At 41.3% G+C, this 17,501-nt stretch overlaps 1 protein-coding gene across 4 annotated transcripts in view; it reads right to left on the reverse strand.

Moving 5' to 3' along the window:
• Positions 1-17,501, reverse strand: part of ppp1r9a (protein phosphatase 1, regulatory subunit 9A) — a 48,993-nt gene that overhangs the window by 29,961 nt on the left and 1,531 nt on the right. For 3 of the 4 annotated variants that reach the window (XM_079367439.1, XM_079367438.1, XM_079367436.1), the window contains exons 1-3: positions 15,752-16,125; positions 12,866-14,384; positions 21-153 (exon numbers count right to left, since the gene is read on the reverse strand). In XM_079367439.1, coding sequence (XP_079223565.1) covers positions 21-153; positions 12,866-14,242 — 1,510 coding nt within the window. In that variant the 5' untranslated portion in view covers positions 14,243-14,384; positions 15,752-16,125. Of the gene's footprint in view, positions 1-20; positions 154-12,865; positions 14,385-15,751; positions 16,126-17,501 lie in introns of those variants that run through there. The other variant, XM_079367437.1, reaches the window with a different exon arrangement.

Here is a 17,501-nt window from a genome sequence, read left to right on the forward strand (position 1 = left end):
TCTAAGATTTTCTTTCTCACCTTTCTCCAGCTCCACAGGGAACAGCTCCAGTTTCTCCACCCTCTTCTCCAGCTCGTACTCTGCGGAGGAGGCAACTGGATCCACCTCTTCATTTCGCCGGTCGTAGTCCTCATTGGAGTAGGTGTTGAACACCTAAAGAGAGAGAGGCCAGAGTTCATCTAAATGGAAAATGATATATCGAAGGTTGCTCATACTTTAGAGGGAAAGTGAAATCAGAAATACTGTATTTTTCCCTGGGGAGAATTGCACAGTTGAGGCGTTGAATCAGATAGTAACGTCACAGTTGCACAAATGGTTCTGAGCCTCTGAAAACATCTGCACGTTCATTTGAGTTTTACAAAAGAGAAAGTTGTACCTAATGGCTTCATTAAAAACAACACAGAGAAAAAGCAACACTCAACCAATCATTTCTATTTTCTGATGATAACAGTTGTTGATCAGCAGGCAGAGTCTTGCTTCTTTGGCGGTCCTTGAATATGAACAGAAGCTAATTGGAGCCATTATGTTCTCAAACATTACACTATTTACAAAATGAAGCTAATAACACTTTGGTTAATAATCTACACCAATAAATTAGCACATAGACCGACTGGGAACCTGCAAAAAAGGAAGAAAATATTGTGTAAACGGGGGGGAAAGGGAGGCCTCTCTCTTCCCCTAAGCTGTGTGGAGGTTGTAGAAATGTCTGTTCCACAGCAAGAGTCGACCGTCACTTCACATCTCATCCTTGCCAAGCGCTCTCGCTGCTGTCTGCACCCGAGAGGAAGAGGAAGAGGAAGAGGAAGAGAGGCGACATACATGTGTACGTGCCCACTTGAGCGTGCAAGCTGTTGTCACGTCTTTGGTGCAGCTTTCTGCAGAAAAAAGTGGCTGCTGCTACAGAATAAAGAGATGCACTGGGTGTTTATAGGGTGCATGTGGATAGGTAAAGATGCGTGCAATACACACGCATGCTTAGATGAAGATACAGGTGACATTGCAGCTGTCTGGAGACTCATCAATACCCAGTCTAATGTCAGCTGCTACCATTAAATTGTAATTGACGATGTCCACATGGTGTTCTCTCCTACCATCACAGATTTATTTGTAGGATATCACACCTTTAGTTTGATGACGTCAAACATTACCATAGTTATCCACCCACTGCATGCTACTCAGTGGAAGAGGGAAATACTCACTGCGCAGAGGATGCAAAAACCTATTCCCACAGATCTCTCACATTTGTGTCACTTCCAACAAGCCTGCTGCAAAGTTGCCTCCTATCTCAGTGCCCTGACCTCTCTAAATAGGCTGAAAAGAGGAAATATGCTCTCAGAAGAGATCAATAAGGCAACATGTCTCATCACAGGTATTGATTAAAGCCTAAAGCCTTTGCAGGAATGACAAAGGGCAAACAAGTTCAAAACATACAAAGAACATGTAAAATAAAGCGACAACAAACTGTGGTGGCTATATAAATATATAACTGGCTCTCTTTTTCAGAGACAGTGTGCTGGTTGTACACGCAGCTTGGGCTCATCGATGTGGCGTGATGCTGCCAGGGTCGGTTTTTATCCTTTCCTCTGTGAGCCTGGGTAAGCTTTATCCATGACCTAGCTGTCATCAATCATTCACTGTGATCAACAGCTCTGCATTATTCACGCTGGAAAGAACACACACACACACACACACACACACACACACACACACACACACACACACACACACACACACACACACACACACACACACACACACACACACACACACACACACACACACACACACACACACACACACACACACACACACACAGGACATTTCACACACATACTGTCTACACGTAAAATAAATGTGTTCATGGGATAAAACAAAAACTGTATATTATGCATAGATACACGGACACATTGACACATAGAAACAAATTAAGTAGAAGTGCTGATAATTTCTTACACCAGCACTGGCACTGTCCTTTATGCCCTGTATGTGATGCTATTGTTGGCATTCAGAATCTTCTCTAATGTACAAACACATTAACATGTGGCTAGTCACTTGAGAGAGGCAAAGCGAGGGCCATGAGGACAGGTGAGGACAGGTGAGGACAGGTGAAGGTGGATCCGTGAGAGGAAGCAAGTGCAGACCAGGCGCACTGACGGGAGAGATAGATAAGGGCAACAAGATAAATCTTTAAAAAAGAAAAAAAAAATCTGACAGACGGATGAACAGAGAAAAGCAAAGGATGGACAAGAGAGCAATAGTCACAGAGAGAGTGAGTGACAAGATAAAGGACAGACCATGCACAGGGGAAATAAGAATAGGAAGGCAGAAAGAGAGAGAAAAGACAGACTGTGGTGTCAAATAGAAGTCATTTACCCAAAAGATAGAGAAACCTGTCTGGCTCTTAACAGGAAAATATAATACCTAGTTTGTTTGGGGAGAAAAGGCTGTGATTGGTCAATTTGGAAAACACTGAGAAAACGGACATCTGAGCATAACTGAACACCAGAGGCAGAGAAGCTTGCTGAAATTTGAAGGTCAACCTTATCAGACTGATAACCCATTCAGATTGTTTGAGTTATTTAATAACATCAAAATGTTATTAAATGATGTTTAATGTTTTTAATAACATCAAAATTAGAACTTAAAGCACCAGCGAGCAAAGGCCCACAGAGAAGGAGTCAAAGTATTTTAAGTCCAAGAGCTTTCAGAGAATTTGTCTGAATTTTACAGACTGTGTAGTCTGAGTCACACAAACGCTTGATAGAACTGATACAAGCCAACATTGTCTGTACGCAGTGACAGACTCAAGAGACTAAACAAATGCTGACAGCTCCATCAAACACTGGATGACACATATCAATATGTGTACCCACCTTAATCCATCAAAACGATTCCCTGGAAACTGCAAAGTCAGAGATTTTCACCCTCACTTTTCCTAAATCGAGATCCTCGAAACGACAACACGTCACACATGATGTTACATCCTTCTTTTTCTGAAGAGACACCACGCAAGGAAAACGTATCGTACATCATCTTCTCATGTTGTGTCTATTGAAAAGGATTTAACATGAACCATTTACATGTCTGATATCCCTCTACACTCGACGCTGAATAGAAAAAAGGCCTTTGCAAAAACAACAAGTCAGAGTTTTAGACATTTAAAAGGTATTAATCATTATTATCATCAAGTACCGACTCTGGGTCAATGGTTGTCGTTTGCTGAACACATCCTGCTTCCTAAATTTGAATAGAGCAAATCTGAATCCAAATGTTCTATAGGTGTTTTACATAATGTAATACATGGAGGAGAATCATCACTTCCTTTGACGTTGTGGGAGTTAGTGAATTCACTCATTATCTTACAGAAACAGTTTTGGTGTAACATCACTTCTGATCCACCCACACACACACACACACACACACACACACACACACACACACACACACAGGAACACCTCCTTCTCTGAGATCTAACACACACACTGTCAAGTCAGATAATGTCTTCCTACACTCTGTCATTGTGTCAGTCTCTGCTTTTTCAACCAATATCTCTCCTCTTCCTCCACGTATCTATCAACCATTCAGCCATTGATCAATGCCCCTGCATGACACCGAGCCCACATACTCCCATATTTCTGTGTTTTGACAGTTATCAGAGCCCTGTTAACAGAGTTACTGGAGCTGAAGCGCAGACAGCAGTTCTGCTTGTGCCTCCACAGATTGTCAGTGTTGTTATCTGATCTCCAGGCCTCAGAGGAGGATGGATGGAGTTTGGTCTAACTTTTCTGAAAAGCAGTTTTACTGTCATTTGTGGATGCTGCTGCTGCTGCTGCAGCTGCTGGCACTGCAGATGCCATCAGCCTGTAACTTCATTAAAGCTGAGCTGGCTCACTTAGTGTAAGTGCTTCTTACTTTCCCTGCATATGGAGAAATGCAACAAAAGGTATTTTAAATAATGATACAACGGCAGATCTGTTGTGCATGTTTGTGCAGTTTTGTTGAGTTCAAAGGTGGCATCAGTAGAAGTTTAGATCTGGGGGGAAAGTACAGGATCTGGCAAGAATACATAGAGTACAAATAAAATGTAGAGTTCGAAAAGGAAACCTCTATGAGTGTTTTCTGTGCAAAACTAACTAACCCTCACATTGTGTTTGGGAAAATTCAACAAACTTTTATCACTTTTATTTCAAATAAAATAAATAATATATTGAAAACAAAGTAGATTTTCGCTTTGTAAAAATCTTGATCTTCTCAGACATCATCTGTAATGATCACTGGTTCTCTTTCACCCACGTAGCTACTATACAGGTTCTCCCCGTCGGTCACATTCATTTGAATAAATTAATCGCTCTTATCTTGATTTCAAGTTTCTTACTCTCAGCTTTTTGGACTTGTAACACATGTAATGTTATTTGTGTCGTGTAACATCAGTCCAGCTGAAACAGCTTCAGATGAAGTGATGAAAAAACTAACAAAAATGTACAGTAAGAATTACTGTGAGCTTGAACTCACAGTTGTTATGCCCACTGTACTTACTGTTCTCCATGTTTGACAGAATACTTGTGTGATATGTTTCTCCTGAGTTCAAAATGAACAAAAAGTGTCTTGTTTTTTTTGTTTTTTTCACCACTTTGACACAAATAAATCGGAAGATTTCCGATAGCCAGCTTTAGCATCACTCATCTGACTGGATCACAATGGTATGAATGCATGGCTACTATAGGCTACTATTCAACAGGAAAATGCTCTGGAGAAAGCATTGCTCGTTTACAAAGAGTATTTTTTCTTCTTTTCTACCTTGTATCAGACTTTTGTAATGTTACCATCAGGTTAACAAAGAGACTCAATCATGGAGCAGGTCCAATGTATTGTACACAAATAATACAAACTAAACAAATCTATAATTCCCCCCAAATGTACTAAAGCTAAAATAACATTAGGTTCAGTACATGTAAAAGTAGGGTGTATAAAGGAATACGTGTAAAAATGTAGAGGGAACCAATTTATTATTGAAATAAAAATAAATACCAAACAAAATATTTATACTTCTTTTTCAACCTCTCCCGAGTTTTCTGTTTGCATGTCTACGCTTGCTTGTATGCAGACTCATCTTACTTCCTGTGGTGTTAAATAACAAACGCTCCTCCAAAAAAAAATGTCTGTCTGGATAGTTGTTGTAGTAGCCTGAAGGCTCCCCTCTAGGACAGAGGAGCTTGGTTTAACCAAGGACCCGCACACCCTCGAGGGAGGAGAGGGAGGGAGAGGGAGCCAACTGAAGTGAGGAGATGGATATGATACATTGGGACAAGACAAGACAAATGAGAGAGAGACAAGAAGAGATGCAGGAAGCTTTAAGATGATGAAGAGTATTAAATGAAAAGGAAGAACCCAGTACAAAGCATGAGATGAATATCCACTGAGAGAAATAGTGTGGCTCATATGATTCATGGGTTAGAGCAGCAGCAAGGGAGGCTACAAGAGTGAAACAGGCAATAAGAGATAAATAAAGAAAAGAATCAGGGAAAACCAAGGAGCGTTTAAGGCCAGGGGGTAATTTGCTCCAGGCTTGTTTGAGTCCTTGCCTAAGATGTCACGGCATGGCGCCCAACTGCCTCTGATGCTATTAAACTGGGCCTTTCAGTTGTGTCCGTGCCAGTGAGCTGCCCACCCTGCGCCTTCCAGACAGTGGACACTGCCCTGGGCAAAAAAAAAAAAAAAAAAAGGCTGGAAAACCCGGAAGAAATGTTCCTAGTGCTGTGGAACGATCCCAAAAGACCCTACAGTGGGTGAACGACAGCAGACTGGCACGAACAGATACGAAAGAACACGCACTGTCTGCTCAGCACATTTGCATTCCATTACTTTTACCTGTGGCCACCCACTCTCACTCACAAGGGAGCTGACAGGTGCTGAGGAAAGTGTCTGGATGCTTACGGGACGAGACGTTTGCCGATGATGGAAATGACCTCAGGTCTTGAAAGAAACAGACTGAAAGTGACAGATGTACAGAGAGGGAGATGCAAAGATTTTGAAGTTAGACAACCGGTGAAACAAAGTGAACATTTCAGTCACCGGCTCTATATGAAGGTAAGTAGTGAGTGTACAGGGTTTTATAGTCCATTCAAGTCTGAATGACCTTTCTGTCATCTCGACACACATCAGCCATCATCAGAGGAAGTAACTCTAACTTTTGACATCTTGGGGGAACGCCACAAGCCAGCATGTCAGCGTTTCTTTTTATAGCTCCAGATGGAGCTGCTGCATACACAGAGTAGACGCCCCGACTCCTCGTGCAAGGGGAGATCCTGAACAGAAGACTGCTTCCAAGTTACGCTTTTGAGTTGAAGATTTGATTTGAGATCAAAATGAAGGAAAAAATCTTACAGTTTCTCAGCTTCGTCTCTGGAGCCTGCACTGGGTTTTCCCCCCTAAAAAAAAAAAGAACTTCAGTCCCCTTTTTATGCCATAATAGCACCGGGTGCCATGACTCCCAGAAACAAACAAAGCCACAGGACTTCAGGACAGAAGACACAGAGGGAGGGCAAGTGAGAGAGAGAGAGAGTTTTTTACATGGGGCAGAGCATAGTAAACAACCAGTACTGAACAGTTGCAGACAAAGGGCTGCTTTACTTCATCTCTTGGTTGTATACAGTGAGTGGGTTTAGAAGTAACAAAATAACAACATGCTGCTTGTTACAGTTCTGACGCTCTGATGCCCACTGTTACTTCATTATACTGCAACAACAATGACTTGGCAGCCTCGGCACTCAGATTTCTACATAGCTTAATAACCGGCTCTATGTGGTCTGGAATAATTCTGCACATTACGGCACAAATGTGAGAAAGTCGAGGTTGTTTTTTCAGGACATTAATCCATCAAAGGGTTTTATGTTAATACAGACAGTTCAACCAAATCAGGTTCCTGACTCACTCTAAACAAGTACGTGGCGACAGTGCAGCAGTATGAATCTTCCTCAGCACCGGATTAGTGAACACTGAGAACATTGTGTCACTCTGCAGTTTTTTTCCAGCAAAAAAAAAAAAAGAAAAAAAAACGACGATATAATACAGGGGAGGTTAGATGGTGAAGGTGGGGCTGGGAGGTAGGATGAAGCTTTATGACACAGTCCACAGTGTGGCAACTGCCCCGCCTAAAAAACAACAACAAAAAAAAACCCCACAAGGAATGTCTCGCCTTTCCTGGATCATTAAAAATGCATCCCCCAGGGAGGATCAGGTGGTTCTGATACAAGCAAACAAAAACACCCCTGCATTAATAATGGAGTGACTGAGCTTCATGCACGCACAAATGTGCACGAACCTAAAGACAGAGTTTGGAGAAGTTGTGCCTGTCAGAGATCAAAGAGGAAGGAAGAAAAAAATCTCTGGAGTCATGGTGACAGTTTGGTTTTAAGTTATAATTTATGCCACCAAAATACTCCTCTGGATTATTTTCGGTGAGGTATTATTCAAATACCTACACGAGAGGTTCCAAACTACGACATGATTTGTAAGAAGTCGAGCTGTAAGTCAAGATTTTGGACTTAGTTGCCGCAAAAGGAGCTTAACCAAAATACACAGCTGCTGTTATTTCTGCTCCAACTAAAATGTCAGCGGCTATATAGAGGCTGCTGCAAATTGTTGGAACTGTCCCCCAACAAAACTCTCTACTCTACTATTATACCCACAGATTGCATAATAAGGAAGGCTCCCCCCGGGCCCTCAAACAAAAAATCATAAATCATGTTCCCATCAGTGTCTGGGTAGACACTGACTAAATCTTGAGAATGATCGAGACAGAGAGTTCTTCTTAAGTCTGAAAAAGGCCTCCACTGCCACACTAGACTACATTAAAGCAGGCTAAGCTGAATGCTCTGAAGACCTAAATTCTATTTAAAGACGACATTGCCAAAATCCATGTCAGCATTGGTTCCAGAATTTGAGCAACGCTGTTTAACATACATCATCATCCAGACAGACAGACAGACTGCCCTTAAGTACAGTAGAGCAATCCTCGGTCAGAAAACACGGCCAGGAAGCAAAGTTTCTGGCTGGAGGCCATCTCATTTAAGCCTGTGAAAAACAAAAGTGAATTGGGTGATGTTTCAGATGAGGACAATGTTTGCTGTTCATTCATGAACAGACGTACAGTGCTGTTGGATATAAACAGTCATGTACAGCGGAGAGGACAGGCCAGAAGTTACATCCTTGGACTCTCTGCTGCTGTCATGTATGCTGTAAACGAGCTCTCAAACCTTCAGGAGAAATATCTGTCTCTGAACACGAGGCATTTGGAGGCTTACTGTATAGTTGGCATTTTCTCTCTTTATGGGGTTTTCCCCTTTAAGCATCAGTGACTGTATCTGTATTTTCTTTCATGCTCTAGTAAAGTACGAGATAGGACTTCAAATTGGTTTGAAATGTTGCAGCCTGAGATACAAAGAACACAGAAAAAATGTAAAGGAAAATACAGGGGAAAATATATAGAAATAGAAAATACTGTGCAGTTTGTCTTTGCAATCAATATGATAAACTATATCAAAAAGGACCCCATAAAAAGATCCTCCAATGATAACCATACCTGAACTTGTGTATGGTGTCAGTCTGATTCCAGTGTCTGTAACATCACAATGTTGTTGTTTGTAATCATCAGGTAATAATCTAACTGGTATCAGCTCATTTTTCACTTCTGATATAGATTAGAAAACTTTATTAATCCTGAGCGGGGGAGACTCACTTGCCGACTGGTCAATTCATACACACAACAAACAAAATGGACAGTGCCTACACAATAAACAAGTCAATAAATAAACACCCAAAAGCTAAACACACCAAAAGATGAAAAACATCAACCGCCGGCACCTCACAATCTTATATAACAACAGACGTTGGCTGCTACAGCCTCATAATTTATTTTTAAATACTTACAGTATTAAAACAACTCTGACTGTAAAGGACAGATAATAAGACAATTGGCTGCTGTAATTATGTAAACAGTTCATATATCTGACCTGCCCCTGGTCAACTTTAGGACAGAAAAAAGAAAGGGCTCAACCAATCACAGAAGCAAAGAACACCCCTGTCAAAACATCTGGTGAAGAACATTCATAAAAATGTAAAAATGTCTCCACAGAAGAGAAATGAAAAACATCAAAATGATTATGGCTTTGAGCTCAAATCTAAGCATTCAATTAATGACTATGCTATTCTGCATTCAATTAATGACTATGCTATTCTGCATTCAATTAATGACGCAGCAGCAGAGTCTAATGGACAGAACGGCGTCCGCTCTGATGCTGTGACACACAGCACGGAGTGTGGAGGGGCTGATTGCAGAGGTGCTTCAGCGGCCATTTAACCGGTGCTCCACTCATCGTATCTGCTTAATATCATTAAGATATTACAGCGTCTCTCCACTGGTGAGACAACAGCTTCTCTACAGGCACATAAAGTATCATTAAAAAGATGAAATAAATGCCATGCACGTAGAGAGGGCGAGAGAAAAAACAAGAGGAGACGGGCACGGCAGACTGCATGCAGAGGGAGAAGACTTCTTCTGTCAAACTCATGGGGTGCTGCTCCACACAGAGAAAGAAAAAAAACACACTGCAAAGTAAAAATTAAAAAAAAACTGCAACAAGTGAAAGAAAGATAAAAGCTGTTTTTTTTTTTTGCATCAAGTCTTAAATATGTGAAACCCTGAGAGATCCACAAAAGGGGAACCAAACACTGCCAGAGATGTACGTGATGCTTCGGGATCAAAAATGTGTTCTCAACGTCGTATCAGCTGCGCAGAGCACACTTTGACAACAAAACATCAAATGTGCGAGAGAAGACTGAATCTGCCTTGATACTAGAAACAACGCTGCTGTCTAAAAAAACAGACTCGAGGTTCTAATGTCAAGGATAAAACCGGTTGCTTGACTGAACATGAGATCTGATTCTTTCTCTGTAGGTCAGCGCCTTCGGGAGGGTAGGCTTGCCTTCGCCTTGTGTGGCTCAAAGCAGTCACTTCTCACTGGGTCAGTCAGGATTTTACAACCGAGTGAAGGGATGTGGAAGTAATCTTTAATAAAGAAAAAAAAAACTTGTGTGCTTGAGAAACACTGGGCTATTACAGACCTGGTAGAGAGTCCATAACAATATACATAATGTTGCCACAGCTAATGCTAATGTCAACAGGTTAAGAGGCTAACACAGCGACAACGCTAATGCTTTAATGCCATATAGATATAAAGGTTATTATGTTCACCACTTAATATTAGCAAGTTTTTGTTAGCATGGAAGTGAGACTGAGGCTGGTTTAGCAGTTGTTTGGTCATTTAGCATCTGGACACTTTACCAATAGAAGTAACGACCGGATGATGGTGTTGTGTGGGGGGTCTAGGGAATCACCAATCAAAGTGTTACGGGTTTATTTATATGAAACCATGTTTGTGTAAAAGACGTCACGAGATATCAGCAAATATATTTTAAGTCTTTAATTTATGGTTGATTCATACATCATCAGTACTCGGGTCTTGGCCTGTGAACTGTTCCCTCTTCCACATCTAATGATATTATTTGTATTATGTAATGAATGTTATTAATATTAATATTTGTATATTTTTTGTGTGTGTGCATGTTTGAGTCACAGCACAATACGGGAGAAGAGCGTCTGTGAGGTTTGCTTTTATGTGCAACGCACAACACAAGCTCAAGGCCAACTGATGTTACTATAGATACAAACTGGTGTTACTATAGATACAAACTAAATTCATTAACAAGCACTGGAGATGTCAACAAAAAGCTTTCTTGAGCAGTTGGATACACCTTCCCAAAACACAAGTCCATGCACATGTTTACAAAATGTTGCCATAAGCTGGTTGCGTTTCATCTTCTCCTTGTGTTTGCCAAGATGATTTCCAAATGAAATGAGCTCTCAAAGCAGGGATGTTGAAATCATTTATCCGCTTTACAGGGCACGACTTAGAAATATTACATGAAGGGGAGGGAACGTTAAGTATTCGATAATAAAAATGTTGTTTTTTTTGCAGTCTTAGCCCACAGGGGTCAAGCTAGACTTGTGCAGGGCCGAGGGCAGAGAATATAGCTTTGTCCCTTTCACTATATGGACGAACAAAAGACAGATCCCTGTTTGTTCCTCGTGTGCAGAAAGGAGGGGGTGTATGATGGCGAAGTGGGAGGGGTGCATGTCTAATTATGCTTGTGCTCCTATGTGAAGGGGGGCAGTGCTTCTTTTGAATATTCCATATGATGAATGAGAGTCGGTTCCTTTCATAGAAAACAGAAGCCTCGAACAGACAGACAAAAAACAGATCATCATATTAACCGACAATCCCCTTTCACTGAACAATAAAATTACGTTTGTGGTGTAAGCGACAAAAAAAGCCATTTTATCAATGATCGAATATTAGCTGTTGTTGAAAATAAAATAAATAACTAATTCACACTACATTTGATCTTTTGTTTAAGCTTCATTATGTAAGAACAATGCTCTGTGAACGTATATGCTTTATGAAGGAGTGTGGGTTTTTTTCATACACGTGTAGTGAGTCCTGAGAGGGCTAAAAAGAGAAAGGAGCTAATTGCAGACACAGTGCGGGGGTAATTAGTGAGCCAACATCACGTTTTCTCCTCAGAATAACTGGGCTAATTGTTCTGGTTTGATACAGCATGATGATAGGATTGTTTCTCAACCTGTAGCATGTTTGTGTTAGCTTAAAGAAAAACAAACTCCATACCAAACCTTCAATGAGAAACCACCAGTGTGTTGCCCTCACAGGTCACATGAAGACTATTGTGCAGAAAATGTTTTTATGTAAACAGGAAAAAAAAAAATTCACAGACAAAACCCCTAAAGAGCATTGTTTACTACGAATGTTAGGCTTTTTGATTCTACATCCTTAAAGCTAAAGACGGAGAATATTTCCCATAATCTTCTAAATCCATCTTTCAAATTCCACAAACAACACTGGCTGCATTGTTTCCAGCTCAGCAGTGTAAACAGAATATAAATACTTCAAAGCAGATGATGTAACAAATACTACAGTAATGCTATTGCTGTTCATTAAATTAAAAAAAAAACTGTGTGTGACTTATATCCAGATTGTGCTGTTATTATTGTCCTACCTCAATGACATGGATGATGAAAATTGGCCTCTGAGCACAACAGGCGTGACAAGGTACTCAAGAGCCTTTTTTGATACAGTCCACAGTATGTTTTAAATACAGTATATTTGACAGATTCATGTTGACTCTGCCATTGAAAGGTGCCAAACATCATAATATAAAGCTAAATAAAATGGCTTCCTCCATTTAAAAGCCGAGATGTGACTGCTTGAGAAAAATAAACAGAGACACTGTGGGGGTGTAGAACCAGCATGACTAACACATGCACAGATGTTCTGCTTATGAACACGCCAATGTTCCCCAGAGAGTGATATTTTGACCCTCCAGGTCTGCCGCATCACAAGCAACAACCCCTTCATTCAGAGAGCAACAGCTACAGGATTTTATCATCGCCGGGGTTTTTTTCTACAGTAAAGGGGATAACATAACATAAAGATTTAAAATGAAACAACCCTCTAACCGTGTTAAGAGGATAAAGATTACAGAATAATATCATGTTTAAAATGATCATGTGATCTCGTAACAATTTAAGCAAAAAGCCAACCATATTGAGTAGTTCAATAGTAACTACGAATAAAGGAGCATGAGAATGAAGCTCTGAACATGATATTGGCTCTCTGTTGTTTTAACCTACTTCGGATAAGAGCAGCACAAGGGCTTTTATGTTTGAATGTGTTCAGTGGGTTTACACATTGAAAGCCTCCGTAGCAGTTGTGTTCGGCATTAGACTTACTGTGATGGGAGAAGTGCTGAAGCGGATCTTCCTCTTTGGAGGAATGTCCTCTTGGTTTTCTTGTGGTAGTCCTGGGATCTCCGTCAGGTCACAGCCGGGGTCATAGACAATATCCTCATCGTCTCCGTACAGGTCATCCTCGGGATCTGTGCAGCTTTCCCCCCAACCCTGGTAACAGGCGTCCCCGTCTGCGTTAAAAATCACACGCTCATTCCCAGTGTATTCCTCGTCACGTTCCTCTACCTCGTCCTTGGGAGATCCAGATGTCTTACAATCCTCCTGGCTTTCCCTGGCTGGGGTAGTTGGGGTCGGCAATGGTTCAGGGGTTGCATCTTCAAAAGCTTTGTTGGTAATCACAGCTTCGTCTAGAGGTTTTGAAGGTTTGGACACCCCTACATCCCCAGTATGTTTTCTTGTTTCTGATAGCTTCTCGTCTTCTTCATAAGAACCATTGACCTGACTTCCATTGGTGGTGACCCCAGGAAGTCGCCGTCTTTCTCCACCTGAAGCATTGACCTTTTTTGATTTGTCTTGGGTTTCGTCCTCTTTTGAGACTGGTTTCAGCTCAGAAATCTCTTTTACTGAACTGGTGCTCAGAAGGTCTTCAGCAGAAGAAGATGTTGGAAACTTTCCCCCTAACTTTGTCCGGTAGCTCCCACGAACTGGAGATTGTCGTGAATCATCCTCACTGAGGTCACCTCCCGGTCTTTGAAAACCGTCCGGTGAGTAGAGGGCCCTCCTGCTGACTCCCCTGTAGTGAATTCCTTGATTTTGTTGGTCGACGTTTTCAAAAACAGCACTGAGTTGACTAACAGTTGGTGAGGACGCCTCTGTTCTGGAGCAAAGAGAGTCCAAGGAGTCAGTACTGCCTCGATTAGATCTCGTACCTCGCCAGTCATCAAGGTGCTCATGGGAACCTCGTTTATCTCGTCCTAATGGAAAGACTGGTGATTGGGACTGGTCACGTGACTGCTGCTCAAACAGCTTCCTGGTTTCAGAGAATTTGGCTCCGGCACCTCCCACCTTGTCAGACGATGCGGAATGCTGAAGTTTTATTATTGATCCATCAGCTTTGTTGACAAAGTTGGTGGGCTTGATGAGCTTTTGCGGAGACAAGTCTTCACAGACCTTGGTCTTAGCTGCAGTGTTTTCTGAGCCCATCTGCATGAACATGTCCTTAATGCGGCTGACATGGGAGCCATACTGACGACCCCTTGGTTGTTTGACCCGTTCCAGATCTTTGGACTTGGAGTCTCCATCAATCCGAGGTTGGTCAAAGGCCTTCTTGAGGGCCTGAAACTCGGCCCGGTAGGCATTGCGGTGAGGGGAGGCACTCCGGAGGCTGGTCCTCTCCCCCGATGGCTCCGTCTTCAGCATGATGTCGTCTTTGGATTCAGAAGGGATGTCAGCATCGCCGTGGCCTCATTAGAAAGTGGGAGCTAGGAGTGTAGTTTGATCTACCGCAGCACTGCTTAATCTGATCCGACTGATGATGAAGCTCCTGTACGCCCATTCACACCTGCAAAGATAAGAAGAGATGTTACTGTAGAAAGATAAAAATTACTTTGCAACACTAAATTACTTTTTAGAATTCAATAGATAACCATTTAAACCATACCTACAGACATACGATAACATCTCATCAACTAGTAGGGGTATGATAACAAATGAAGGTTACAAGAGTGAAAATCTATCATGTTGACCTATCTATCATTGTTTGTTGATCTATCATCAACAACAACAACAACACTTTTAAGAAACACTGGGGCTCAAGGAACTACACATGCCGATGTCGGTTTTAAAGCTTTTAGTAAAAGAGAACTAGTTATGAAAGCCCTTTTTTGAAGGGCTGTACTCTTTATCTTCTCTAATCAATACTCACTGTAGACACCAGGGTAAGAATGTGAACTCGTCTTTATGTAGTTGATGCTGTGTTGTTGGAAATATTATTGTTTGTTTGTTTTTTTTCACCTTCCATCTTTTTTTTCCTCCCTCCCACTACTACAGTTTACAACAGTAAGCTGTTACTCTTATGCACTGCCACATCCCACAGCTCTAAAAACCACCAGGTTAAGGCGCAGAATGGTATTTACAGCCTTTAATGCATGGATAAAATGCTAAAGCCTCATGTGCTTTAAAAACATACCAACCCAGTAAAAACAACATGAAGTATTATTATCAGAAAGATCTGCAGTTTAAATTGATATCTTATGCAGGTGCTTCCATAAAAAAACATTACAAAGCGAGAGCAGGGAATAATTAAGTATTCCATGCCTACATACATGAATGTTTAATCCTGTGTGGAAATACATTTCTTAAAGAGGGGGATGAAACATGACTCAATAAAGCTGATAAATAAATACATTTCTCTGGGAAAGAGAAACACCATTAATCTAAGTTGTAGTAAATCCCCCAGTCTGAATAGTAGCCCATGGAGGATGCAGCAGCAGAGTCTGAGCTCTGGTTCAATATTCATCATTCACCACGCTGGACTCATGTTGATCCATCACAGATCCTGTGTGATGTGATGGACCCACCTTGTGCACATATTCCCCTCTTTTAACGCGAGGAACAGCTTCTTTGGGCACAATTCAGCGGGGGATAACAAAAGTTCGAGGTTAAAGATGAAAGATGAAATGAGGCTTGTGTCAGTGGGATGAGACAAGCCAAGCATCGAGCCGCACATCAGCCACACACACCGCACACAACACAACAGCTCCAGTTTCTTTCGACCACTGATGAACACGCGTTTATTTACATTTGACCTCATGTGCAGATTCATGCAGAGGTGAGACTATAATGCTTCGATGTTCTCCATGAAGTTAACTGTAAAACCCGAACCACAGCGATGATGTTGGTCCAATGTTGCAAAAACAAAAGACTTACATTCATGGCTCCAGCTTCGCTTCTTGACGGCTTGATAACAAATAAAAATAGAATCCAGAGGGCAAACTCAGGGAAAATATGGATGCTTTCGATGCAAGACCCTTGCAAAACACACCATATCTCTCCCACGATCGTGGATGGTCCCGGACTGAATCGCCAACTACAGACAGGTTTGGACACACTGGAGCCGCAACAACGCCATTGCAGGCAGTGGGTGATGCTGCCAGGCGCACTGAAGGGGTGTCGGTGCGGTTTGGCAGCTCGTGTCAGCGAGAGCTGCACTGAGGCAGCGTTAGCAGGGCGGCAGACTCACACAGGCTGCTGCAGCACAGTCAAGAAAATGCACTCCGCTGGAATGATAGCCGGTGATTTGCAAAATGTAAAGCCTCATGTGACAGGTGCTAAAACCTGAAACGCTGCAATGGTTTGGTCCGATAATCTGCGGGGCGGAGGGGGTTTCGGTGAGCTGCAGTGTGGGATAAATACCAGCACACAGCCACTGTAACTTTACCGGCTGCTTATTGTTCATCAATGGACTGTGGGGTGGGGTGGAAAGGGTGGAGGACTACAGGGTGTGTGTGTGTGTGATGGGTGTTCAAAATTAGGGTGTCTGAAAATGTGGTGGAAGGACCACCAGGGGGCCTAGACTATCAGTAAATATGATGAATTATAAAAATGGATTAGTCTCCAACTGCTGCAGCTGTCCACACATTTACAGTTTAAAAGAGACTTGGTTCATACAAATATGGGCTGAGTCAATACAACAATATTAAATTTGGCTGCTAAATAAATTACTTCCAACGCAGTATAGCCTACTAAAACCACATGCATATTTTCAATATGTCATGTTATATCATCGAAGCTGTCTTTTGGCATATTTTACTATTTAATATAGTAATGAAAATCTGAGTCTAGAATGTGTAGCCCCCTGGGTTAAAGAAAAGTTAACATAGGACTCATTTCATGCAGAAAGGAAGCTTTGTCTAACTATTTCAATAGCAGGTAATACAAAGGGTTTGTATGAGTTGTCAGGCAGTGTACACCCACATTTCAAGTTATCAATGACATTAAGATGATAATTTACGAAATATGACTTTTATTGGGCTGATTAAAGCCGCCATAGCTTAAATCTAAATGAGATGTTAATGGTTTATTTGTCACCTTCTCAAATGTATTGATGTTGATCTTATTCATAAATGTGTACAGTCACATATTCTGCCAAAATATTCAATTTACATCATTGATAGTTTCAGTCAACTGAAATAAATTTGAACAAAGGTTATATATATATATATATATATATATATATATATATATATATATATATATATATATACACACACACACATCTTTTAGGTTTCAATTGTATCCAACTTCTTGAATTTAGAGAGGCAATCATATGAAAGTGTGTTTTAATGGTCCATTGCATCAGCTATACAAGAAACAAACCCTTACATATTAGCCACAGCTGCTCACTGATGAGAGAGTGGGGGAAAATGTATCTCACTGCTTAAGCAAGCAAATTCAGGACCTAACAGTGTTAACTAAACAAATGGCAGACCGTATTAGACAAAACTGTACCTTTATTAAAACAAAATGAACAAAGTGAGATACTAAAGCTTCCCAGTGTGTGTGCAGTTTTCAAAGTCATCATTTCTAACTATCTTCATATAGTACAGCCTATCATAATTGTTGTGATGCATTACAAGTGCAAACACTTGCTATGTGAAAATGTTGCTATAGCAACCTA

The sequence above is a fragment of the Symphodus melops genome (assembly GCF_947650265.1).
Source record: "Symphodus melops genome assembly, chromosome: 18".
Classification (NCBI taxonomy): domain Eukaryota; kingdom Metazoa; phylum Chordata; class Actinopteri; order Labriformes; family Labridae; genus Symphodus; species Symphodus melops.